At 48.1% G+C, this 25,445-nt stretch overlaps 7 protein-coding genes across 7 annotated transcripts; 3 read left to right on the top strand and 4 right to left on the bottom strand.

Moving 5' to 3' along the window:
• Positions 1-370: 370 nt before the first annotated feature.
• On the bottom strand, positions 371-943 carry LOZ57_003505 (uncharacterized protein; the record flags this gene model as incomplete). Its single annotated transcript, XM_049252553.1, has 1 exon — positions 371-943. One exon carries the CDS (start codon positions 941-943, stop codon positions 371-373), a length of 573 nt encoding a protein of 190 aa, XP_049108394.1.
• A 733-nt stretch (positions 944-1,676) lies between these two features.
• On the bottom strand, positions 1,677-3,500 carry LOZ57_003504 (uncharacterized protein; the record flags this gene model as incomplete). Its single annotated transcript, XM_049252552.1, has 5 exons — positions 1,677-2,353; positions 2,406-3,173; positions 3,246-3,271; positions 3,329-3,363; positions 3,420-3,500. The coding sequence occupies 5 exons, from the start codon at positions 3,498-3,500 to the stop codon at positions 1,677-1,679; spliced, it is 1,587 nt and encodes a 528-aa protein (XP_049108393.1).
• A 3,709-nt stretch (positions 3,501-7,209) lies between these two features.
• FKS1 (1,3-beta-D-glucan synthase) lies at positions 7,210-13,022 on the top strand (the record flags this gene model as incomplete). Its single annotated transcript, XM_049252551.1, has 3 exons — positions 7,210-7,379; positions 7,432-12,693; positions 12,749-13,022. 3 exons carry the CDS (start codon positions 7,210-7,212, stop codon positions 13,020-13,022), a joined length of 5,706 nt encoding a protein of 1,901 aa, XP_049108392.1.
• Positions 13,023-13,659: 637 nt separating this feature from the next.
• Positions 13,660-15,498, top strand: LCB1 (serine palmitoyltransferase component; the record flags this gene model as incomplete). The annotated part of the gene is made up of 5 exons (XM_049252550.1): positions 13,660-13,890; positions 14,003-14,103; positions 14,177-14,687; positions 14,744-15,235; positions 15,304-15,498. The coding sequence occupies 5 exons, from the start codon at positions 13,660-13,662 to the stop codon at positions 15,496-15,498; spliced, it is 1,530 nt and encodes a 509-aa protein (XP_049108391.1).
• A 1,922-nt stretch (positions 15,499-17,420) lies between these two features.
• MP65 (Cell surface mannoprotein mp65) lies at positions 17,421-18,396 on the top strand (the record flags this gene model as incomplete). The annotated part of the gene is made up of 2 exons (XM_049252549.1): positions 17,421-17,487; positions 17,543-18,396. The coding sequence occupies 2 exons, from the start codon at positions 17,421-17,423 to the stop codon at positions 18,394-18,396; spliced, it is 921 nt and encodes a 306-aa protein (XP_049108390.1).
• A 396-nt stretch (positions 18,397-18,792) lies between these two features.
• LDB17 (pre-rRNA processing) lies at positions 18,793-21,355 on the bottom strand (the record flags this gene model as incomplete). Its single annotated transcript, XM_049252548.1, has 6 exons — positions 18,793-20,147; positions 20,198-20,357; positions 20,414-20,815; positions 20,883-21,001; positions 21,089-21,181; positions 21,304-21,355. The coding sequence occupies 6 exons, from the start codon at positions 21,353-21,355 to the stop codon at positions 18,793-18,795; spliced, it is 2,181 nt and encodes a 726-aa protein (XP_049108389.1).
• A 638-nt stretch (positions 21,356-21,993) lies between these two features.
• Positions 21,994-24,509, bottom strand: LOZ57_003499 (uncharacterized protein; the record flags this gene model as incomplete). The annotated part of the gene is made up of 2 exons (XM_049252547.1): positions 21,994-23,515; positions 23,572-24,509. 2 exons carry the CDS (start codon positions 24,507-24,509, stop codon positions 21,994-21,996), a joined length of 2,460 nt encoding a protein of 819 aa, XP_049108388.1.
• Positions 24,510-25,445: the final 936 nt, after the last annotated feature.

Here is a 25,445-nt window from a genome sequence, read left to right as displayed (position 1 = left end):
TTCAGGGTGTCGTTGTTGGCAACGTGTGTTGAAAACGAGCGTTGGCCCGGCAACGGGTGCCTTACGTCATGATAATACCGATTTGCCACAATATCTGGAGAAAGAAGACAACTATTTCACAATATTATATTCAATTTTAGACCATACAGCATGTACATACATACGTACACAAGTAAACCTGGTTTTCCTTTGGATCATAAAAGACGGAAGGTGGGGAAAGTGGCGTATTCCATCCTTTCGCATACTTCCCTTCATCAAGCCATAAAACACAGTGACGAGGGCATTATTACTGCAACTCTCCACGGTCTCAGTATCAACTGAACGGAAGCTAGGGCTTGTTCAAATATTACCTACTCCACGCCACACCCGATTAATAGGAACTTTCAATTGGAATTTTCTTCATCTGCGGAGCAGTTGTCTTGGGAACAATGACAGACAACACGCCATGCTTCAAATTGGCCCTCACGGCATCCTGGTTCACTCTTGTTGGGAAGTTAAACGAGCGCTGAAATTCCCCTACCGATCGTTCTGACACCCAGTACCTTTCCCCTGTCTCTAAATCCATCTCCCCTCCACCTCCCCCAGCTCCTGCACCTCCTGCAGCTTCTCCCCCAGTGGTCGTTGTTCCCTTTCCTTTGTGAGCTCCAGTGGCTTTACCGCCCTCGATTGATTTTCCCGGGAGCCCGGAAGCAGAGTAAGCACGCTCGGTGCGGCCATGGATGACTAGGGTGTGTGGGTCACTGAATTCGATGTTGATGTCCTTCTGGTCGATACCGGGCAGGTCACCATCAAGCATGTAGCAGTCCTTCGCCTCACGGACATCGAATTTCGGAGCAAAGGAGAGAGAACCTCCGCTGCGATCGGAGCGATGGGCATCGTAGTCGTCCAAAAGACGGAATAGAGTGCCGAACTCGCTGTGTGGTCCGCGTGGAAAGAGAGCCATGCTGCTTGTTGGTGACAGTGGGGAGCTGTTCGAGATGTACCTAGACGGCGGAACAGGTTTGATAGTCTTGCGAGTCTAGCGAAATTTGAAGGAGTAAGAGTTGCTTGGATCCGCAATGCTTGCATAGCGGTTCGACGAAAGTGGGAATCAGCAGGTAGATAAAATAATTTTGGGAGGCGAGAGAAGCAATGGGAATGACGACATGATTAGGCCGTCCAATTGTACTGCTGGTACATGAAACAGCAGCCATGTAACCGTTTTAATTCATGTCCCATGTGCTTCGGTTCGGTGTGGTGAGGAAGTACCACTCTTTCGTCATGAGGGACGGGAGTTATGGTGCGTCCCAGAAGTTGTGCGATGGCTGGTAGGGTCTGATAGGCCCAGAAACGTTCTAGACACCAGAAGACGCCCAATTCAGGTCAGCAAAGGATAGAAACAGGGAATAAGGAAACTCCTCCATGCTTAAATGGTAGGTAGCTGCTCTATTTTCAGGAGTGATCCGGTACCGGTGCCGCTGCTGTTGCTTTTCAAGGGTCGTCACCCATTGACGACTGACGAATAGTCATGGTAATATTGTGTAACACACATTATGGAAAACTGGTAATTGAAGTGCATTGAAAGAGAATAAAACTATGTATTAAAGAAAAACAAATCCAATTCTACCTGGAGGTATAATGTACTGCGGAATGGCATCAAAAAAGAGAAATTAAAAGGACTGTTTTCAGCAAAATATTTACAACAAGACCGTACCAGCACCAGCAATGATTGCGCAGAAGAGATAAGCACCGATGTGGAGGATGTTGAAATTGAAAGAAGGAATAGTCATTGGGGAGGCGGCCGACTTCGAGCCGCTGGCGTTTGGCGAGGAAGTAACGCTGCCTGTTCCGTCCTTGCCGGCTTGCTTGATCAAGGAGTCGCAGTTGCCAGAGGGTGAGACGGGAGATTGTTTGCGGGCATTGCCGCCAAAGTCACAAGCGTTTTGGCCGTTACCCTTGCCCGATTGCTCCTGGAAGTAAGCGTTCATGGCGAACGAAAGTTGCTCCTTGGGATTGCACATGCTGTACGCTCCGTAAGCTCCCTTGATAGCATCAGTAGCGATTCCTGCACATGCGGTCTTGCTCAATCCGCACACAGTGCCAAAGAGTTTGGCGATGTCCTTGTCGCTGATATTATCGTTGGCAACACATGCTAAACTCTTGGTCATGCAGCCGCAGAGCTCCTTGTTTGGTGTTGGTGGGAGGGTTTTGCTTAGTTTCCAAACTTGGGTATTTGGGCAGGTTCGAAGACCGCCGTTACTAGGCTGGTACGAATCTTTGGTAGCCCTCTTAGGGTCAATCTTTTTCATCTGGTCGGCGAGATATTTGAAGTCATCCTTCTTTTTCGCTTGGCCATTTTGAACCTCCACCAAACCTAGAACGATCAGCCACGTTACATATATAGATCAGGAATATTAGCAGCTTACCGTAGTTGTTTGCTTCCTGGAAATACATGTAAACGATGCCTCCGCTAAGAACATCTGTCATCTGAGAGCCATAAATAGCTCCGACTTCGGTAAATTTGCGAGGTTGCACTTCATTACAACCGTACTCAGCAAAAAATACAGGAACACTGAAGTTTTGGAAATCCCGAACGACCTTATCATAGCCGGCTTTCGTAAAACTAGAATCTCCGCACCACGAGTAGATGTTGTAGCCCCAGAAATCGATGCTTTCATCCCTGGAATTGCAGTTGAAGTAGTCCGTCATGTCATCGCGAATCTCAGCATCGTCATTAGTGGCATATCCGACGCCCAAATTGGCATAACCTTTAGATTTGATGTAGGCCTTCATGTCACGGGTTGCAGCTTTGACGAAGGCACTCGCCACGGTGTTGCTCCTGTTGTTGGTAACCTCATTCCCGGAAAAGAAACCAATAACGTTCGGATATTTGGCAAGTTCATCGATGACACCAGTGTAGCGGGTGTAGAGAGCCTCATCCCACGTAGGCGAGTCACGGTTGATAGATGTTTTGGGCTCACCGAGGTCGGCAACGACGTAGATACCAGCGTCGTCAAGCATTTTCATGCATTCCTTGTGGTCCTTTGTGGGGTCAATGGCATAGACTCGAATGGTGTTTGTTCGCAACTCCTGCATGAGGGGAATATCTCGTTTGCACGCCGTCACATCTGCCAAAGGATCCTTATAGCTGCCATCTTTGTTGGTAGACCCAGTCCCCGCAGCAGCGTACTCCTCTATATAATTCTAGATTAGGCCTGGCCTCAACGGATTTTGAAGATGGTAAGGTGATGGATGTATTTACGTACGTTGGTATGCAATTCCCTTCATGAAACTACGCGTAGCGGTTAGGACATGGTATAACCGAAAGAGCGAGACGAGGAAAACTTACAACTCTGTACCATTTTTGTAGAAAAATTTGGTTCCCTATGACATTTTGATCAACACCCATTGCAGTATATCAGTACAACATGAAAAGGTACCTTGATTTCAAGCCGATCAAGCGCGGACACCAAGGAGCCACCAACGATGGCCGTGCCAGCCACGATGCTAGAAAACCTCATAGTTGATTAAAAGAGATAGATACTCATGTGCTGGAAACGAAGTTGAAGACTGTGGAAATATTACAAAAAGTCAAATGTGAGGAGCACGCAAGTATTAGAGTCGCAAAAGAAGAGTCAAACGAAAGACGGTTGAGAAGGTTGGAAAACGATTCAATGAAAGAAAGTCATGAAAGTGAAGGAAGCGGGTGAATGGACAATTAACAACACCCAGAGCAGAAGGAGAGCCGGGAAGTTGAAACAGAGAGCGAGGGAAGGGGGATCCAGCGAAGGGTTTTGGGCGGCGCTTGGGCGGGCGAGTTGTTCAGGGGTGGAAAACATGGTTTAGGCAAGGGGCCATTACGCGTCCGTACGGCGGTCCGCCCAATGGCTGTGCACGGTATACCCCGGTCGTGTCGTAATATACGCAGAGCGGGTGCGAGCCCGTACCGTACATAACATACACCGGCCAAACATACAGAAATACACACATGCGTTCGTGAACGTGAAACTCGGCGGGTGAAAGCGAAAGGGCAGGAAAACATGGATGTCGAGCAGTTCGCTTCGCCGTTTGCGGGCGTCGTTCTGGCGCCGTGCGTCTGCCGGAAATGGCACTGTTTCTGTCCTACGGCCCTACGGCTGAGCGGAGCCGCGCTCCCCCGCTTCGGAATGGGGGCTGTCTTATAACGGGAGGGACCTTGGGATGGGTTCAGTGCCGGAGGCGTTGTCGCTGCGTCATGAGACCATCCTCAGCAGGCAGGCAACCTCCGGCATCGAAGAGCTGAATGCTGTGACTTTGTCTGTCGCGTAGACTCACCTTGTTCGGCAGGCGTGGCCGCTCCGATGCCTGCAGGATTCACAGCCTCACTCCTCTGATCACTACATCGCGGCCTGGAGCGCTAACCATCTATGTTGCATTATTAGGTCGTTAGGAAGCATTGCTGAGGAATAAATCTCAGAGAATGTACCATGCACTCCGGTATCTGAGGTCATGGTGAAGCATTATATGTTCATTATCTACTCCGTATGCCACACCGCAGCAACAGCGACTACGTAGGATTATTGTTGGCAGCACTGAGGCGGAGACATGCAGCTTATTATATGTCACTGCTCCTTATACGGGCTATTTAAGAAATGCTTTTCGGCAACACATGGCTTGAGCAGTCTTGTTCACCCCGATTAAATGCTCGATGTGTCACCGCGGCTCATTCTTGCCGTCAATGCGCTATTGCTCTGGTACTCCGTGCTCCGTACTCCGTCCTCCCGGAGTAGAATTCTTCCACACAATGCATTGAGCCTCTTGGGGCCGGTGTCTTGGGTAATACAGCCGACATAACTGGAATGGAATCGCGGCGATCTGCACAGGCATTAGCTCTAAGATTTGATAGATGATATCACATAGGTGGCTAGGAGGCTTCGAAGGATGTTGTTTGCATTGGGGTTGCCTTTCGTAGTTTCGGATCGAGCGTTCTGCCTGCCTAAATACATTAGTAGTTGGTTAAGAACTGGGGTATTGTGGAAGAAAATCAATGCGTTTCTATTTAGTTCCGACGCATATTGCGTAGAGCTAGGTATTTCCTCGTAGATGATCTGGCCGTAATTATATGAAGGGCGATGGAGCGGAATGGAGACCAACGGAAATAACGATTTTCAATAAATGGGCCGCATGGAGGCAGTGAGGTTATAACCGAAGGGCTTTACCTTGCATCGCTGCCACGTTTTTGAAGCCAGCAATTGGATGATCAGCCCTTATTTGACGATGGATATTCTTGTGTGTAATTCCAGGTTACTCCATACAAGGCCAATAATAAAATCGGAGGTTTTACAGGCGCGGTACAGAGTACTCCGTATCGCGCAAACAAACGCCTTTACGGAGTATTATTATTATTTATTGCAGAACTGCCAGATTATGAACTCGACATTATTATTATTATTTGATGACGGAGTGGCACACCGAACTTTGGTTATTTGGCTTCGCATTGGCCAGAAAAACAAATCAAGGAAGTGTTTCAGATTTGGAGATGGCGCCCCTGATGTGATAGGCGGGCCCCGGTGGCAAAAGGACAAAGCATCGTCACCAGGATTTGCTGTGTGGCACATGGAGTTCCTGGTGCTCAGCAGGCGCTGAGTAATAAAGATAGTAGTAGTAATGAAAAAGGGCTCGCACACCCACATCCGCAGTTCCATGTTTCCTTGGTTCGCACCTGAGACAACCGCTCCCTGGAGGTGTGTTTGAAAAAGAGGCGGCGAACCACGGAACGCCGTCGGGCTGAAGCGACAGGGCGACCCAGATCTCGAGCGTTCCCTTTCTCTCCTCTCGGAGTTTGCTGTCCAGGGCGGATCCTCTCTAGCGGCCCAGGTAGGGCGCTGGCGTTGCGGCATCCGCCACTGCAGACGGCAGCGCCTGGGGCGACAACTCACGACGGGGGTGTGCTCAAAAATAGCGTGCAAATCGGAGTGTGGCGTTGCCAGCAAAAGGGGAAGCTAAGAAAATAAATTCCCTGTTGGCTTTGATGATTGCGTATTGGTGCGTACGGAGCGGGCCATACCGGCGGGGAGGGGTATTACGCGGACGGGACGTCAAATACCGCGGGCTGGGCAGAGCAGTCGATGGGCGGCAGATCAGAGTCGGAGGGTGTGCTGGTGCCGGGCGTGGTAATAATGATTACACTGTGCTGTTTCTTTCCTCCATCCCACTTAGCCAACTATTGCCTGGTGCTACAGGCGGTCGTCGCACCGCCGTTGTCCCGACGAGCACGATCCCTGGCGTCCGATTTGGCCCAGCCAACGCCGCTCCAAGGGAAATCGCCAGGCCTCCGGGTGGAGCGCAGGGTGACTGGGCCATGGCCGGGTGCCGGGCACGATTGGCCAGCCGGCGGCGCGCCCCTGTTAGAGCAGCGAGGGTGGCGCCAGGCGCAGCGCCGGCCCTGTTTACACCTCCGTACCACGCTGCGTATCGTGCAGGGGCCGTAATACCAGACGCGCCCCGCGCATTTTCCATTTTTGTGATTGGGCCGTCCGCGGCACCTGGCAGGCCCGCCCGGCCAATCGCTGCGCGCCAAAAAGGAAAAGAAAAATCGAATATTCGCACGCTCTGCTGGTCTCCTTAACCACGGCAACGCCAGCTGTCGATCGCCCTCCACTTCCTGGCATTCTTGTTCCCTCCTCCCAACCCTTCGCCTCTCTCTCTTTTTTTCCCTCTCGCTGCCATTGCGTGAAACGACCGCTCTCCAGCCTTCCCTCCTCTCATTCCTTGTAGGAAGTTGGCTTGCTGGTCGTCGTGCTGTGCTGGTTGATAGTGCCTGCCCCCCGGCCCAACCTCTCGCATCCGCTCGCTCGCTGCCAGCCCAATCGCCCTTCACTCGTTTTTTGCCTCGACGTCAGGAGCTCGTCTCGGTTGATCATCTCTCGCTTCTTCAATCGTTGGTTCTGTATCTTTATCCCACACGCCAAGTGTCCGGCCTGGGAGCCTCCTGCCCAAGTATGTCTTGCTCTGAGAAGGCCGTCGACGCGCTCCCGCAGTGGCTAGACCCGGTCCCGTGCCTGTGCTAACAGTCGCTCAGATTGATTTCTTTGACGTGCTATCTCGTTCGTTGCTAGGTGCATAGCAGGTGTACAGACCTTCATTTTTAGATGAGGTAACGTTCATTGCACTGCTCAATTCAGGGGCCGTGACTGACTCGACTCGTTGCGCCCCGTAGGATCTGAACACACCGCCTAATTGAGACTCAACATGTCGGCCTATCCGCAGGGTGGCGGAGGTCCTCCTCCCGCTCAGGATCGCTACAACGATGACTATGCTCAAGCCCACGGCCAACCACATGGCGACGCCTACTATCAAGGCCAGGGATATTATGACGAGCATGATTACCACCATCAAGGTGATGGCTATTATGACAGAAAGTAAGGCAATCTCTTCGCCGTGTATGTTCGTCTTTCTGACATGATCTTCCAGTGGCCCCCCGGACCCCAATAATCCATATCACCAGGAAGGCTATTATGATGGTCAGTATGGATATCAAGACGAGTACTACAATGATCAGTACTATGATCAAGGGAATGGATCTTCCAACTGGCAGGGCGGTTACGCACCTGGTGCACGTCGCGGCGACTCTGAGGAGGACTCGGAAACCTTCAGTGATTTCACAATGAGGTCGGAGACTGCTCGAGCAGCTGATATGGACTATTATGGCCGTGGAGATGATCGATATAATAGCTATAGCGATAGCCAAGCAGGCCGAGGTTACAGGCCTCCCTCTTCCCAGATTTCGTATGGCGGCAACCGATCGTCAGGTGCATCAACCCCAGTGTATGGCGATTACAACAACGTTCTTCCGCCAGGGCAAAGATCTCGCGAACCATACCCCGCATGGGCGTCAGACGCTCAAATTCCCGTGTCGAAAGAAGAAATTGAGGATATCTTCTTGGATTTGGTCAACAAGTTCGGTTTCCAGCGTGATAGTATGAGAAACATGTACGATCATTTGATGACTCTACTTGATTCTCGAGCATCGCGCATGACACCAAACCAAGCTCTCCTCTCTCTTCATGCGGATTATATTGGTGGTGAAAACGCCAACTATCGACGATGGTATTTTGCGGCTCACTTGGATCTCGATGATGCCGTTGGATTTGCAAATATGAAGCTCGGAAAAGCCAACCGTAGGACTCGCAAAGCTCGGAAAGCCGCAAAGAAGGCAGCCGCTGAAGCCAACAACGAAGAACAGGCCCTAGAGTCTTTGGAAGGCGACAATAGCTTGGAAGCCGCGGAATACAGATGGAAAACTCGCATGAATCGGATGTCCCAGCATGAGCGAGCTCGTCAGATCGCTCTTTACTTGCTTTGCTGGGGTGAAGCAAATCAGGTTCGATTTGTGCCTGAATGCCTGTGTTTCATTTTCAAATGCGCGGATGACTATCTTCGCTCTCCGGAATGCCAGAACCGTGTCGAACCTGTTCCAGAATTTACCTATCTTAACGAAATAATTACTCCTCTCTACCAATATTGTCGTGACCAGGGATATGAGATCTTAGATGGAAAATATGTTCGTCGTGAACGTGACCACAATAATATTATTGGGTACGACGACATCAATCAACTCTTTTGGTATCCCGAAGGAATCGAACGTATCGTCCTCGAGGACAAAACCAGACTGGTTGATGTTCAACCTGCCGAACGGTACATGAAACTCAAGGACGTCAACTGGAAGAAGGCCTTTTTCAAGACTTACAAAGAGACTCGCTCATGGTTCCACATGCTTGTCAATTTCAACCGTATTTGGGTTATGCACGTAACTCCTTTCTGGTTCTACACCGCTGCCAATTCAAAGACACTGTACACCCGAAATTATGAACAAGAGAGGGATAACCAGCCCACTAACGCTGCCATTTTCTCAGCTGTCGGCCTCGGCGGCGCCATTGCCTCGTTGATCATGATTGGAGCCACACTTGCTGAATGGGCGTATGTACCGAGACGGTGGGCAGGCGCTCAACATTTGACAAAACGACTACTCTTTTTACTCGTTGTCTTTGCACTAAACTTGGGCCCCAGCGTCTATGTTTTCTTTATTAACCAGGACAACAAGATTGCTCTTATCTTGGGTATCGTGCAATTCGTCATCGCGCTGTTCACGTTTATTTACTTTTCCGTCGTTCCGATTGGGGGCCTTTTCGGTAGTTATCTGATAAATAATTCTCGACGATACGTTGCGAGTCAGACTTTCACGGCCAGTTACCCCCGACTTCGTGGAAACGATATGTGGACATCATACGGTCTTTGGCTCTGCGTATTTGCTGCAAAGTTTGCCGAATCCTACTTCTTCCTTACCCTTTCAGTTAAGGACCCTATCAGAATTCTGTCTACCATGAGGATACGCCGATGTGCTGGAGATATGTATCTGGGGAACGTCCTTTGCAAGTACCAGCCGCAGATCTTGCTAGGTTTGATCCTGTTCACAGATTTGGTTCTCTTTTTCCTGGACACTTACCTGTGGTACATCATCCTCAACACGCTGTTTTCCGTGGCCCGTTCATTCTATTTGGGCATATCCATTTGGACCCCCTGGAGAAATATTTTCTCGCGACTTCCCAAACGTATCTACTCCAAGGTTCTTGCCACCAGCGACATGGAAATCAAATATAAGCCTAAGGTGCTTATTTCTCAAGTCTGGAACGCTGTGGTTATCTCAATGTATCGCGAACACCTGTTAGCCATTGACCATGTACAGAAGTTGCTCTATCACCAGGTTCCGTCTGAACAGGAAGGCAAGCGCACTCTTCGTGCTCCAACGTTCTTTGTTTCTCAGGAAGATCATTCTTTCAAAACGGAGTTTTTCCCTTCTCAAAGTGAAGCAGAGCGTCGTATCTCGTTCTTTGCCCAGTCTCTTTCGACTCCGATCCCAGAACCTGTTCCAGTTGACAACATGCCGACCTTTACTGTCTTGATTCCTCATTACAGCGAGAAGATTCTCCTTTCTTTACGTGAAATTATCCGAGAAGATGAACCATACTCTCGCGTGACATTATTGGAGTATCTGAAACAACTTCATCCTCATGAATGGGATTGCTTCGTAAAGGATACCAAAATTCTTGCTGACGAGACCTCTCAATTCAATGGTGAACTTGAAAAGAGCGAAAAAGACGCCGCCAAGAGCAAGATCGACGACCTTCCATTCTACTGTATTGGTTTCAAATCTGCTGCCCCTGAGTACACCCTGAGAACTCGTATCTGGGCATCTCTCCGCTCTCAGACTCTGTACCGCACTATCTCTGGCTTTATGAATTACAGTCGTGCCATCAAATTGCTCTACCGCGTTGAGAACCCTGAGGTCGTCCAGATGTTCGGTGGAAATTCTGAGAAGCTAGAGCGTGAACTGGAACGAATGGCTCGTCGAAAATTCAAAATTTGTGTTTCCATGCAGCGATATGCCAAGTTTAGCAAAGAAGAGCGCGAAAACACGGAGTTTTTGCTTCGTGCTTATCCCGACCTTCAGGTGGCATACTTGGACGAGGAGCCTCCTGTTAACGAAGGCGAAGAGCCACGCTTGTATTCGGCATTGATTGATGGGCATTCTGAAATTATGGAGAACGGTTTACGACGACCAAAATTCCGGGTTCAACTTTCCGGCAATCCTATTCTTGGAGACGGAAAATCCGATAACCAGAATCATGCCATTATCTTCTATCGCGGTGAATATATTCAACTGATCGACGCCAACCAGGACAATTATCTCGAAGAGTGCCTTAAGATTCGAAGTGTTTTGGCTGAATTCGAAGAGATGGTCACCGACAACGTTTCGCCTTATACCCCCGGCCTGCCTCCAACTAAGACCAACCCTGTTGCCATTCTTGGAGCTCGTGAATATATCTTCTCGGAGAACATTGGTATCCTTGGTGACGTGGCTGCTGGAAAAGAACAGACATTCGGTACTCTATTCGCACGTACAATGGCCCAAATTGGCGGTAAATTGCATTATGGACATCCTGATTTCTTGAACGGTATCTTCATGACAACTCGTGGCGGTGTCTCCAAGGCTCAGAAAGGTTTACATCTCAACGAAGATATCTACGCCGGTATGAATGCGCTACTTCGAGGTGGTCGGATTAAGCACTGCGAATATTATCAATGCGGTAAAGGACGTGATCTTGGTTTCGGATCCATTCTCAACTTCACCACGAAGATCGGCACTGGTATGGGAGAGCAGATGTTGTCCAGGGAATATTATTATCTCGGTACTCAGCTGCCTCTTGACCGGTTCTTGTCCTTCTTCTACGCGCATCCAGGCTTCCATATCAACAATCTGTTCATCATGCTTTCGGTTCAAATGTTCATGATTTGTCTCATCAATTTGGGAGCCCTGCGACATGAAACGATTACCTGTATTGTGAAGAAGGGTGTTCCTATTACTGATCCCTTGAAGCCTACTGGATGTGCCGATATTAACCCGATCCGTGACTGGGTCCAGCGTTGTATCATCTCCATCTGTATCGTTTTCTTAATCTCGTTCGTTCCGCTGGTTGTCCAAGAGTTGACTGAAAGAGGAATGTGGCGTGCTGTCACCCGTTTGGCAAAACACTTCGGCTCCTTTTCTCCATTGTTCGAAGTTTTCGTCTGCCAGATCTATGCTAACTCGCTCCATAACAACTTGTCGTTTGGCGGCGCTAGATATATTGGTACTGGTCGAGGCTTCGCAACGGCCCGTATTCCGTTCGGAGTTTTGTATTCGAGATTTGCTGGCCCATCGATTTATCTCGGCGCTAGGTCTTTGATGATGTTGCTCTTTGCAACTGCAACTGTATGGGCTGCATGGCTTCTATACTTTTGGGCATCACTTCTGGCCCTCTGTATTTCGCCCTTCCTCTTCAACCCACACCAGTTCGCTTGGAACGATTTCTTCATTGACTACCGTGATTATCTTCGATGGCTATCCAGAGGAAACTCCCGCTCGCACGCCTCCTCCTGGATTGCTTTTTGCAGGCTCTCCCGTACTCGAATTACAGGTTACAAACGAAAAGTGCTTGGAGCTCCTTCTGAGAAACTTTCTGGTGATGCACCCAGAGCGCATATCACGAACATCTTTTTCAGCGAAATTGTTGGCCCGCTTGTTCTCGTTGCCGTTACTCTGATTCCGTACCTATTTATTAACGCCCAGACTGGAGTATCGGACAATCCAAGACCTACGGGAGCTCTTATCCGCGTCGGTATTGTTGCCTTGGCTCCACTTGCCGTGAACGCGGGTGTGTTGCTCGCTTTGTTCGCTATGGCATGTTGCATGGGTCCGGTGCTAAGCATGTGCTGCAAGAAATTCGGCGCTGTCCTTGCTGCAGTTGCTCATGGTATTGCTGTATTTATGCTTCTGGCATTTTTCGAGGTTATGTTCTTCCTTGAAGGATGGTCATTCCCCAGAACTCTTATCGGCATGATTGCTGTCATCGCGATACAACGGTTTGTGTTCAAGCTTATCATTTCACTTGCCTTGACAAGAGAATTCCGCCAGGACAACTCTAATATCGCGTGGTGGACCGGAAAATGGTACAATATGGGTTGGCACTCGATCTCTCAGCCAGGCCGTGAATTCCTCTGCAAAATTACAGAGCTTGGACTTTTTGCTGCCGACTTTGTGCTTGGCCACGCTCTTCTTTTCTTGATGCTTCCTGCGCTTTGCATTCCATTTGTCGACAAAGGCCATTCCGTCATCTTGTTTTGGTTGCGTCCAAGGTATGTTAATCATCTCCCTTAGAATTGTATCAATTAATATTAACCTTTGCAATAGTCGCCAAATTCGCCCGCCCATCTACTCGTTGAAACAATCGAAGCTCCGGAAACGAAGAGTCATCCGTTTCGCCATCCTCTACTTCCTCATGTTGATTGTTTTTGTTTGCCTCATTGCCGGCCCGTTAGTCGCCCGACGATTTGTTACAAAACTCCCATCTATCCCTCTCGGCTTGTTGCAGCCAGTTAACCAAAACAACAACGATACGACAAGTGAGGAGACGGGCACCGCGATCCAAAATGGTGCGGCTTCCACTGGCCGCTTACTCTTCTAAATTGTCTTATTGCATCAGTGCGGGCTATTTATGACATTTTCAACGCTTCAGTGTACAATTATGGTGTCAATACCGACTTTTTCAAGTTTTTTTATACGCAGCCTGCAATGTGTCCTAACAAACTAATGAACAGCACTCTCATTTCCTTGTTTTTCCCCAATAATCTCTTAAATCGTGAGCTGCTGGTGTTGCATGGGTCGACTTATCCCTGGAATGGCACAGTTTTAGACGTCTGCCTTTTAAATCTTTTTCCCCTCGTTTTTGTTACCTGTTGTGTTTCCAAAATACTGTTTTTTCAGTGTTCGATTAATGTCTTTCGGCAGTATGTAACCAGCCAGAGATAATTCTTTGCGTCATATCATAAAAGGTAGCTGTATCATCAGATTTTTGCGTTCTACATTATAATCGGAGTCCTTTGTATGATGTCACTGTATTAGTCAGAATAACCACCTAGTCACGTGAAATTTTATATAAGTCAATAGGGGAACTACGATTTTGAAACAGCTACTAGATCAACATAAACCTGTAAAATTTCCTGGAGCCCAGCAAACACGCCGGTGTTCCTTTTCCCTTTGTTAATCCCTCTACATTCTTTTCCTCTCCCTATACCCCATCTGGTGGCAAGCAGCAATGAAATATGATGGACCTCCATGAAGCTCAGCGCGTGATTCTGGCTTGTCTGGGCGAGCTGGCAAATCAATTCCGCCGCGTGCCCGGTTCGGCGATACTACTACGCTATGTGAAGTCAAGCTATCAAAATGATCCGGTGCGATCGGCGGTGGAGTTGTTCTTGTTCCTGTTCGCGGTGCAGTACCTGCTGGCGCCGAAATATTCGACGAAACCGAATTTTGTGACTCTGACTGAGGAAGTATGTTGTTCCTTTTCTGTTCTGTGCTAGAAAACCACCCTATTTTAGAGAGGGGGAGAATAGTCTTCGAGGAAGTCGTGAGCGCTGATCCTGCTGTGTCATTGAGCATTAGGAAATTGACGATTTGGTCGACGATTGGACGCCTGAGGCTTTAGTTCCGCCGCGCTCTCCAGAAGATGAGGCTGAGGTTGAGAAACGCGTGGTATTGGTTGGGTAGGCTAATACTGTTCTCTTTCTTCTTTGGCAGCGTCAACGTCATTGGGGCTGACATTTTGGCTTCTTGTAGGGCAACGGGGCCAAAATCCAAGCTCTCCAACGGACGAACTGTCGCAAATCTCGCTTCCTATAACTACTACAACTTCGTGGGAAACGAATACCTAAAGGAAAAGGCCATCCAAACTCTCCGTACGTATGGTGTAGGCCCTTGTGGCCCTCCCGGGTTCTACGGTACACAAGACGTTCTTATGCGCACCGAAGCGGACGTTGCGTCGTTTATTGGGACACCCGCATGTATCATTTACGCACAGGCTTTCTCGACGATCTCCAGTGTGATTCCTGCTTTCTCGAAAAGAGGGGATATTATCGTGGCTGATAAAAACGTCAACTTTGCGATTCGAAAGGGTTTGCAGATTTCGAGGAGCATGGTTCGATGGTATGAGCATAATGATATGGAAGACCTGGAGCGGGTTCTGGCCAAAGTTACGAAGGAACAGGCAAAGAAGCCGCTGACAAGGAGATTCATCGTCACAGAAGCGCTGTTCGAGAATCGTGGCGACATCACGGATTTGCCAAAAATTGTGAGATTTCGAATTTTGCCCGTATTGTACTTGCTGACTGACATCTCTCTACGTAGATTGAGTTGAGACTCAAGTACAAGTTTAGGCTCATCCTCGACGAAACGTGGTCCTTTGGTGTTCTTGGGAGAACTGGAAGGGGGTTAACAGAACATCAGAATGTTGATCCTTCGCAAGTCGATATGATTATAGGGTCACTGGCTGGCCCAATGATCGCTGGCGGTGGATTTTGCGCTAGCTCAGAGGAAATCGTTAACCACCAACGCATTTCATCTACATCGTACTGTTTCTCAGCAGCCTTGCCAGCAATCCTCTCCACCACTGCCAGCGAAACGTTAAATTTGCTTCAGGAAAGCCCGGAATTAGTATTGACACTACGGGAAAATATCAAAATCATGTGGTCTCAGCTAGACCCGCGGAGCGACTGGGTTTACTGCACAAGTGCTCCTGAAAGTCCGATTATGTTCTTGGTCATCAAACCGGAAGTGGTATCATCTAGAAGGCTGACCCCTGAAGACCAACAACAGATCATGCAGGACGTTGTAGACGAGGTATGCAATTTAATCCATCGAAGGAAAGCTGTATGCAACCGGCGATAATGCTAATTATTTCCGCTTAGACTCTTCTTAATGGCGTTCTTATTAGTCGACTGAAAACTATCCCGGACGAATCGGGGTCTGAGTACCCTAGCTTGCGAGTTCAACCGGCGCTCAAAGTCTGTCTCACTGTTGGCTTGTCCAAAAAGGAAGTTGAGAAAGCGGGCACCACGATCAGACATGCGATTACGAAAATAATGAGGCAAAGACGTCCATGATCACGATGAGACGATATGAACTAGTGCTCAACGCTTGCTTATTGTCGCTATTACTGTCTCATTATAGTACAGCCCCCTGTACTTGCTCATATTTCCTTGGGTTCCTGGTATCCTTGCCCCAACACAAAATGCTCCTTTTTTCGCTTAACTGATTGGCATCTTGTGCTCGCGGCGTTTTCAAAGCATTCATAATATACCTTTCACCTGTACCTTTTTGTAATGAAATTCACCAGTCCCGCACCTCCTAGTGGTGACCATGTACGACCAATTCTGTCTTTTCCTTCTCTGATTCTGTTGCGCCTCACGTCGGCTGGCTCTTGTCTCCCCATGTGCTGCCTATTGGTATTATTTCGAGCCGCTGGATAAACATAAGCAATTTATCATTATAGAATCATAGAATCCGCAATGCTACCAACGTATATTAATCGCTGTGGGCATCCTCATATTTTTGTTCATGGATTCAATGCGTTTGAAGTCGGAGGTCGGATTAGTCAGCCATTATCCCGACATCGACGAAATAGCCATATTTATCAGTCTTCCAGAGACAAGGTTCGAATCAATCCGGGTCGTGAGACTGGATACGATGTTGCCCGCGTATCTCCCTTCCCTTCTGTTAGCCAAACACCAAGCCTCACGTTCGTCCGACGGCCTCTGGGTCCTTGCCTGCAGACTGCTTCTTTATATCGGACAATGCCTTGCTATATTACCCCCAGGCAATGTCTCAAGAGAATCGCGCCTGTGCACACTATTTCCCCGCAAATAGAACTGTTGTTTATGCCTTGCTCCCGGGCCTCATGCGATGCAATACTGGGCTTTCCTTGGATGGGCGTTTACGACCCGTGCGTCCGAACCGTTCGTGCAATCGAGATTTGTACCGACTCGCTACAGATGCTGCGGACGAACGGGCTTCATGACCAGGCACTCGGCTGGCGATGAGACATCATTACTTCTTGAGCAATGATTCCGGCTATATTCGCAAGCATATAGCCTTAGAAATCCCTCTATTGCCTCCCCGGGCTTCGCTATGTCGTATCCCGTCGTGAGCAAAGCCAACGGTATAAACCCCCCTCTCTCGATACAGAACTTCATTTTTTGCTGGCTCTAGGGCCTTCTGCAATCCATATTTGTTTTTCTTTTCTTCCATTGAGATATACCACCAGAGTGGTTCAATCGCACAATGCCTGTCTGAGATATTCCAGATGTGTTCTTGTCTGCACAAGATGAACTGTTAGGGAAGTGAAGATACTCTTCACCTTGAACCCACAACACAGAAAGAGTAACGTGATGTCTCAACTGGAATAACAGAATGGGTACTCATATAAATCTCTTCTCTGCTTCTCTTTCTGTATTTCTGACTTCCACCATTACTATCCAAGTTCAGACATTCACAGTCCCTATCCTTCTTGTTTTGACGCGTGTCAAGTCTGCTTTTGCCTCTTCACCACCCTTCTTTATCTTCAATCTTCTTCTGTGTTCTTAAGGTAAGAATTATTCTCTTGTTCGTCTGGCCTGGCCCCTTGGCAATGCTTGCCTTTTGCCCGAAAGATACATATCAAGACCCCATTAGTGTCCTTAATAGTGTGGAAGACTGAGCATTGTATGCTTCCTTGCATGATCTTTATCTCAAGCTTAGCAAGGCAATCAGGTCATCATGGCTGTCCTAATGGAACTTGGCTCCTCTTATTCTCAATATGGGCTTGAGGGTCATGTATTTGGAAGCCTTAAAAGTGTGCGGCATCAGCCGAATTCTGAACCTTTTTCACAGCTCTTATGAGGGAAGAAGCCACTCTTCACTCACTGACATTATTTTCCCTTCAAAATTCGCTTGCATTTCCCCTGGTTCATGACTTTTAGAAGGCTAATTGTATGGGTGATAATCCAGGCTGTCTGTCCGAAATTTGTGGACCTAACCAGCAACCAACATGGCAAATTTTGCGAAACTACTGACGCTTGTGTGCTACCTTCTCGGGTCTGCCCTCTCCCTGTATGGTTAGTACGACACGACTCCATTGAGACGGTTTGTGGCTGACAGTAGACTTACCAGTTGACGGCGGAAACATCGACAAAAGAAATCTGGGATATGCCAGGAATGTTCACACTCCAAGGATGGCGGCAGCATCTCCTTTTCGAGGTGTGGGAATCAGCTATACACCATTTACGGCGGATTCAAAGTGTAAATCGCAAGCCGAAATCGACTCTGATATTAACAGACTGCGCAAATACTCCACCATCCGTTTATATGGAGTCGAATGCAATCAAATTCCTATGGTCCTGAGCGCCGCGAAACGTAACGGCATGAAGATATTTGCTGGTATTTATGTGCTCAACGACCTAGATAGAGAGCTGCAGACTTTAATCAATTCTGCCCGGAATTCTTGGTCAGACATTGTGGCTGTTTCAATTGGCAATGAAGTTGTTGCCCGGAATGCGCAGTCTCCAGGACAAGTTGTCAATGCTATTAACAGAGCTCGCAGTATTCTCCGTGGGGTAGGATATGGTGGTCCTGTTCTCACCATTGACACTGTTGAAGCAACAATTCGAAACCCTCAGCTTTGTCATGCATCCGACATCTGCGCTGCCAATGCTCATGCCTTCTTCTCCAACAAAACACCAGCGAATCAAGCTGGCCCTTTTGCTCGCAGACAAGCAGATATGGTCTCTGCCGCTGTTGGGGGCAAACGAATAATTATTGCTGAGTCAGGCTGGCCCTCTGCAGGCGACACAAATGGAGCAGCAGTGCCATCTGATCAAAACCAGCGCATTGCTGTTCAAAGTTTAAGGGACAGCTTTAGAGACAGGGATGGTGAACTAATTCTTTTCTCTGCATTTGATGAGAAATGGAAGAAAGATTTCCCTGGCTCCCACAATGCAGAGAAGTGGTGGGGTATTGAAGACTGAGCATGGGGGATGGGGGAGGAAAGTGAGAGAGACTACATGGTGTTTCTGTGGAGAATGCATGAGGTTGTTTTTCTCGGCAATTCTTCAGATGATTTTCGTGCAGACAAGGGCTTGCAAAGGGACTATAATAGGACTTAGCAATGAATAAAAGACTTCCTGTGACAGCTATGCACTTTTTCCTATTGCCTGCACTTTTTTGTTCTTTGTATATTTTTATACAAATCACAGCACCAGTAATAAGACGGGGCGTAGCTATAAGTAAGTTCAGCTATCATTCCCCCCTCTCAAGCATACAGCCAGGGTCATTTTAAGGAGCACTATCACTAGCAATGATATCAATATTGAAAACTATATACAGCTTATACATAAGACATATTTATTATGTAGATAGCTAGGCTATGCGTCGCCTACCTTGATGGCAGACACCTTTCTTTCCAGCTCGTTTATCCCAGCCAGGGATATTTTGCTAACATCCTCCGAAGCAGATAGGGGTGATTCGCGTGACATGCATGGTGAGTCGGAGGTATCATCTACAGAGATTTGTGGGGTGCTGCATCTGCTTTTGTCCTCTGTTGCGGAGTTTGCAAGTAGATGCGCCCGCCAACGCCGAGTTTTTGGCGGTCGCGGTTTGTGTGGGTGAGGGTGGCCTTTTTTGGTATTCGGCACGTATAATTTTGAGTGTGAAAGGTATTGATTGCTTGATGGAGTGGGGCCGTTAGGAGAATGGTGACCGTCGTGATCGATAAGAGTTGAAGGAGGGACGGATTGAGATGACCGACGAGGTGGTGGCACAGCAGGTGGGCGGAGGGAAGAATGGGCGCGTGGCTTGATAAGTCTTACCGGGGAGTCAGCTTCATATGCTGTGGTTGGGCTTGAAGGAAGTCCATTGTCTATCTCATGAGAAGTAGGCGGGGACTCTGAACTTGCTCGACGGATACTCGACTGCTTCTCGTGGAGCTGATCTGGCTGAGGGAAATGGCGTTCTCTGTTATGTTCATCTCCATGGCCTCTGCGACCGCGCAGCCTCCTTGATTTTGGGGGCTCTGGTTTCTGTTTTGGCAATACCTGGCTGGGGTTGCTTTTTCTCGGCATCATGACTCCAGGCTTCTCTCGATGAGTAGCAATTTCTGTCATAGAGACAGATAAAGAGCGAGATGCCTCCAGATCCGCGCCTAGCAATTGATTCGACGTCTGGTCAGATGTTGATAGAGGTTCCGAAGGGTTGGGTTGGACTACAGTTGAGCTCATTTCCCCCCCTAATAGCTGCGGTGTTGATGTGCGCGATTCATCTCCTTTCGTATCAGTAATGGTGGAATTCGTTTCAATTTCAATACCACTGTCCAGAGACAACTTTGGAGAGTTCTCATTCCTTTCAATTAACCAATCGACCTGCGCGCACCGTAGCACCAGTCTCTTGGTTGTTTCGTCAACCTCATCAAAATGAAGAATTTTTTCGAAGCCATCTTCGTAACCGGCGATATGATCTCTAATTAATATACCAAAGAGTCGCCGTAATTCGTCACGTTTGTAGTGAGGTGGTTGCTTAAGCTGGGTATATGTAAGTAAAGGATGAAGCACCCGGAGATACGTATGACGAAGGGCAGAGGCTTCCTCAGGAAGGTCCAGGAGATTGCGAATTAGTATATCAACAAGAACTCGAAGATCATTAGTATAAAAATATTCGTAGGTGGGTGGCGTCGTAAAGAGCAGGTATAAGACTTTGAGGGTCAGAAGCTGGAGTGACGTTTCATCTGGCTTCCTATTAGAATCCATCCACGCTGGAAATATGAGAAGGACATACTTTCGCGATTGAGTAGAAGTATTATATTTTCACCAAAGGTTTTGTATAGGCTTCCATACATCGACAGGACTTTGATGACTTTGTTCGTAGGGGGATTGAAGGATGGCCGTTCCGGAATAGGATCGTGAGCGCAGACCATAAACTGCTCATTAAGCACAAGCTAGTAAAGATTGTTAGCTTAACTACTAAACAAGAAAACTAGTCTCAAAAACTAACCAGTACCCGGATCACCCGAGAGTGATACGGATCGTCCACATCATCAGAAACTTCCTCAACGATCTCAAACAGAAATTTTATAAAATCATCATCGACGATAACTATTTTCCGGAGTTCAAAAGTGATGAGTAGTATGTTCAAGACAAGAGGTGGAGACGCACACGGTTTGAACGTACTCAAGTCTTCAATCTTAATTCTCTGTATCCTTGACATCTCGTAAAACAGTTCCATCAACAACTGGTGAAGGCCGGCTCCACCAACATCACCTATAGTTCCCCGTATAAGTTCAATTAACCGCCCAAATGCGCCCTCCCTATTCATGATTTCGAATAAAGTCCCATCCTGGCGCCCATCGAACAGCAACAGTGATGCGATAACGTGGAGGACGGCGGGTTCGTCTTCCTACGAGGGAAGTGAGGACCAATCCGGCGTGGAGCTGTTATAAAGGCAATTGATAGAGCTGGCATACCTGAAGCAGGCTGTGTATTATCTGCTGTCGTATATAATCCGCATTATTCGAGAACAGGGCGGAGCTGAGCAGGCCGCTGGAACATCGAGGAAGGTCGTAGCCGCAACGGAGGAAGTCATCTATTGGCAATAAAAATTAATACCCGTGTTGTTCGTAGGTATTCCCGCAATGCACGGGAAATGGTAGCGGGCGTGGCGTCTGCATACCTTGATATTTCGTCGTCAGATCCAGATACGCCCGGAGAACATTGTCTATCGCAGCGTGGGAGTCGCACTGAGCGCAAAGTACACGGTCCAGTTCTAATAGCGAAAAATCAAGTAAGCAAGAAGTCTACTTCTTTCTCCAAACACGAGAACGCAGCGAAGAGACTAGGCCAGCGGCGCTGAATTCGACGCCGACTCGGCCTCGGTACGGAACTCACCATCCCAGAACTGGGCCTCGTTTTCCAGGCGGCGCGAGACTTCAAGTTCCATTCCTCGTGTCATGCATTGCTAACAAACCCAAGCTGCTTTGCCCAGGATAGGAAATAGGTCGCCTGCTCGCCTTTCGCGCTGAGAGAGAAGTTGTTGGCGATGTTCGCTGTGAGATTGTGCAGCGGCAACTGTCTCGGATGCCCACGCTAGTTTTAACTTCCACTGCCTGACATCACCATCTGGGGCATGGAGGCTCATCTCTAGCACAGTTGAGGGCTCTCAAGTGCAATCTCTGTCTATGGTTGTTCATGATAGCAGGAAACAGGCCCGTTTTCAAGGCTTGCATGCAAGTATTGTATGGAGGACCTCAAGTTCTTAATAGCAGTGGCATTAAACTGACAGGGAAGACTGCCTCTTAACAGCGAAGGATAATGAATTCCTACCAAGAATATGCTACTTATAGGTAATAGTTATATTGTCAGTCAAACAATGGCCCAACAAAACTGGCAATAGATAACCCAAGCTGCAAATCCCTTTCAATGCCAACAAGTTGCATTGAGTGGGAACTATATACATATGCAATAAACATTATCCTGTCTGAGGTTTTTTCGGACGTCTAAATGGGTGTGCTTCGGTATTGCTATCGAGTTGGGATTAGTCCGGAGGCCATTTGCCTAGAAATGCAATTCAAGATTGACTTACAAAACATAGTCGTCTAGACTGACGAGATTATGGTCGCTGAAAAGAAGATAAAAATACTTGAGCGTTTCTCCAAGCCAAAACGACTCCATTTCGTTCAAGTACGTCGGAGCGTCGCTCGTAACATCCTTGATTGCAGAAGTGCCGAGTTCGGTCATAGTGTTCTTTTCAATTGCCACAAACATGGCCCAGCCCTTTTCTCTCCAGGATTTCTCACCGGTGATGCGATACATGTAAAATACAGATTCAATGGCCTCTGGCCGAAGAATATATTTGCGAGATTGAAGATTGGTCATCCCAGAAGGGATGCGGTCTTCTTTGATGAGTTGTTCAGCAAATTGCTTTTGGGGGACGAACGTGGGCTCTGGGCCGAGGATATCTAGCGCAGAATCTTCGCGATCGGGCAAGCGGGATATGTCGTCAGGCAATGCATCGCGCCGTTTGATGTGCCCGCCGTTATGACGGCCTGTAGATAAAGGCAGGGCGGCTCTCTTTCCAGGAGCCTCAGTTTCCTTTCGACCCATCATTTTGGACCTTTCGATTTCAGCTTTCTGCACAAGCCACGTCTCGTGCCTGGATTTTCTCTCCTCCTCGTAGGGATCAATGGCATTATAGTACTTGGTTTGGTTCCAAGCACAACGGTCAAGAGTAGGGCATGGCAGCACCTCAAAACCCTCAGGCATGATGCCGGTTTTTGTGGAATTATATGCCCAAACGCATCCATCTGTTAGCTTTCTGGCAAGGTCTAAATCGCCGTCAATTCCAAAAATTTTAGCCCCAAGTGCGAACATTCCGCCTGCGAAACATCCTAGATGGGTGCCTTCGTATTCGTACTTCAAACCGTTCGCTGCCATCGGTGAATTGTATGAAGTCACAGACGCATGAAACAAAATATCATATTCCTGCGGCAGCATTGGTCTATATAGCAAATACTTCCTAGTTGTATCCATGGCCATTTTATACATTCTCCGATACTGGTCCGTAAGGCCTCCCAGAAGAAGGTGCATCTTTGGTAGGTATTCGTAGGTGGAATCCGCCAAAGCACCAAGTGTGTATTTATCTGCTGTTGAAAATGCCGGCGATTTGATACCGTCCTCTTCGCAATCCGAGTCGAGCAAGTCGGAGTTTTTGACAGGTTTCGCTTTTGAGCTATATTTTGCCGGCTGTGTGTCTTTCGACTTTTCAGGTATTGGGCTATCTCGTTGACTTAAGGCTTTATGGGGCACACTATGGCCAGGTACGGTTGGGGGGAAAAGCACCGTCCCATCATCTGCTTGAGTTTCACCTACAGTTCCCTTGGGTTTCTTCATACAGCCGGAAAGATCAACGTACGCCGGCCATAAACCTGGAAGAGTGGTATTAGGCTGAAATTTCTCTAATTCGTTTGTAATTCTAGCGATGGCATCGTAGTATTTGTTTTCATTTGTTAGCTGGGCAAGCCTCGTAAACTCAACCGACAGGGAGCCAAGCTCCGCAAGAACAACTCTCGTGGAAGCCCGGTGAGGTTGTGATGCATACGTTCTATAGAGTGTGAGTTTAAAGGGGAGAATCAGGTAAAGTGAAATCCTATAACTTACGGCGCCCACCAATAATAAGTCAAAGGCATTCTGTTCGGTGTGTCAAATGAGCCCATTAAAACCTCGGCTAGTTCAACCGCCTTCTCTAGCAGGACAGGGAATTGCTGTTCGGAAATATCGTAGGCCCCGATCAAGCCCCCAAGGTAACGAATGACAGTCTCAAAAACAGGAATATCCTTGCGGGGACTGGTTTTGAAGTCAATCTTCGCAACGGCTTTGACAGCGGTTGCAAATTCTTGATAGAAACCCATTATCCAAAGCGTATCCAAGCCATCAACCAAAGTTGCGCCCCATCCCATGAACGGATCCCTACTGCCACCATAGACAGGCTGCAGTTCATCTTTGCCCCAGGCATGTATCCTATAGCCATCCCAAGAACGTTTGAACGATGCTTTGATAAACGCCAACCTCTGATCACGGATGGCTTTTCCATTCCAGGTCTCTGGGTAAAATTTAGGGGCTTGGATCCTGGGAATATCTTTGGGGACTCCAGACGGCAAGGGGATTATCTCTGAAGCAGCCACTGGAAAATGCTGGGGCTGCTTTTTCCATCGAATACGGCGATCAAGCTCGGGCACTTCCAATCTCCCAAGGCCGCCGGGCCCAAACTGGCTATCAGGTGTGGGTGTCTGCGAAGGAGGTGAGGTTATAGGTGGGAGTGTTTTAACGGGCGATGCCGGTGGTTTCACGAAAACGCGGGTAGCTGTGTTGTGATTCTGGTTTCCGCTTAATGGCGTGGCATTTTCTATAGAGCTCTTATCGCGATTGTGACCTTCCGCCGGCTGCTGAAGAATAGCAGGCTTGCTCTTCTCAAAGTCTAGGGGCTTCTGAGAGCTCCGATCAGGAGGCCATTTCCGGGTCTGGGTGAAATGGAAGAAGGCGAGAATGCCGACTGCAGCAAACACAAGCAGCACGCGATACCGGCGAAGGCGAGGCATGCTGAGCCCTGGTTAAGGAGCGCGTTGGCGCTCAGTCAGGGGAAATCCGCGTTTCAAGTTGCAGAACGCAGGACGTCAGGAGTAGCAAATACTGCATTTATTCGAATCATTGCGTAGCTGGGAGAGATATACCACCTTCTCCGCACTCACGCCGTAGGGCAAGGATTGGAAGCGACACAAGTCCGTTAGCCGGATTGGCAATTGAAATTGCTTCAGAATAATGCTCGGCCCGTAGTCAATGGTTGACTAGTTAACTAAGTAAGCTTACGTAAACAAAGGTTAAATATTTGTGACGGCGGAGAAATCCTAGCAAAGATCTCGTCATTCTGAGGACGGCAGAGGTCTTAGCTACGGAATCTAGACACTGCCAGACGGTTCGTTCGCTGGGTTCCACGTCAGAGAAAAAATAGGGGGTACCTCATTTCTCGGGAGGATCAACGACCTGTATCGAATATTCTAAGAGAAACCGCCTATGTATGTATAAAATACTTGAGAACATCCACTCGGGCGAATCATAAAACCACCCCTTGTAACTACATGTCGCCACCAGAAAAAAGGAAACGAGCTGAAAAGCTCATGGAAGAGGCAATGAAATCGGCAAAGTCATGACATGTCAAGCCCGAGCCCTTCACCGCTGGGTATCCAACACCTCAGAAATGCACCAATCTCCATAGAAAGAGGAAAGACGACGGGGATCAGTTTTAATGACAAGACTTTGTGAACAGCCTTTCGTGTGAATGGGAACCTTACCACTTCGAAGAAAGGAAGGAAAAAAAATCAAAAAAAAAAAATAGAAAAGAAAAAACTAGACAGCAACATATGTAGAGCAGAATATATGCATGAATCACGCAAATGCCATACCAACCGGGGGCAATAATAAAGCAATAATAAACAAAAGATTTTACAAATGTGGGAAAAATACAAGGATGTACACAG

This window comes from Ophidiomyces ophidiicola, assembly GCF_022830035.1.
Source record: "Ophidiomyces ophidiicola strain CBS 122913 chromosome Unknown scaffold_12, whole genome shotgun sequence".
NCBI lineage: Eukaryota > Fungi > Ascomycota > Eurotiomycetes > Onygenales > Onygenaceae > Ophidiomyces > Ophidiomyces ophidiicola.
Note: the sequence above shows the minus strand (reverse complement) of the source record. Positions and strands in the feature narration are given on the sequence as shown.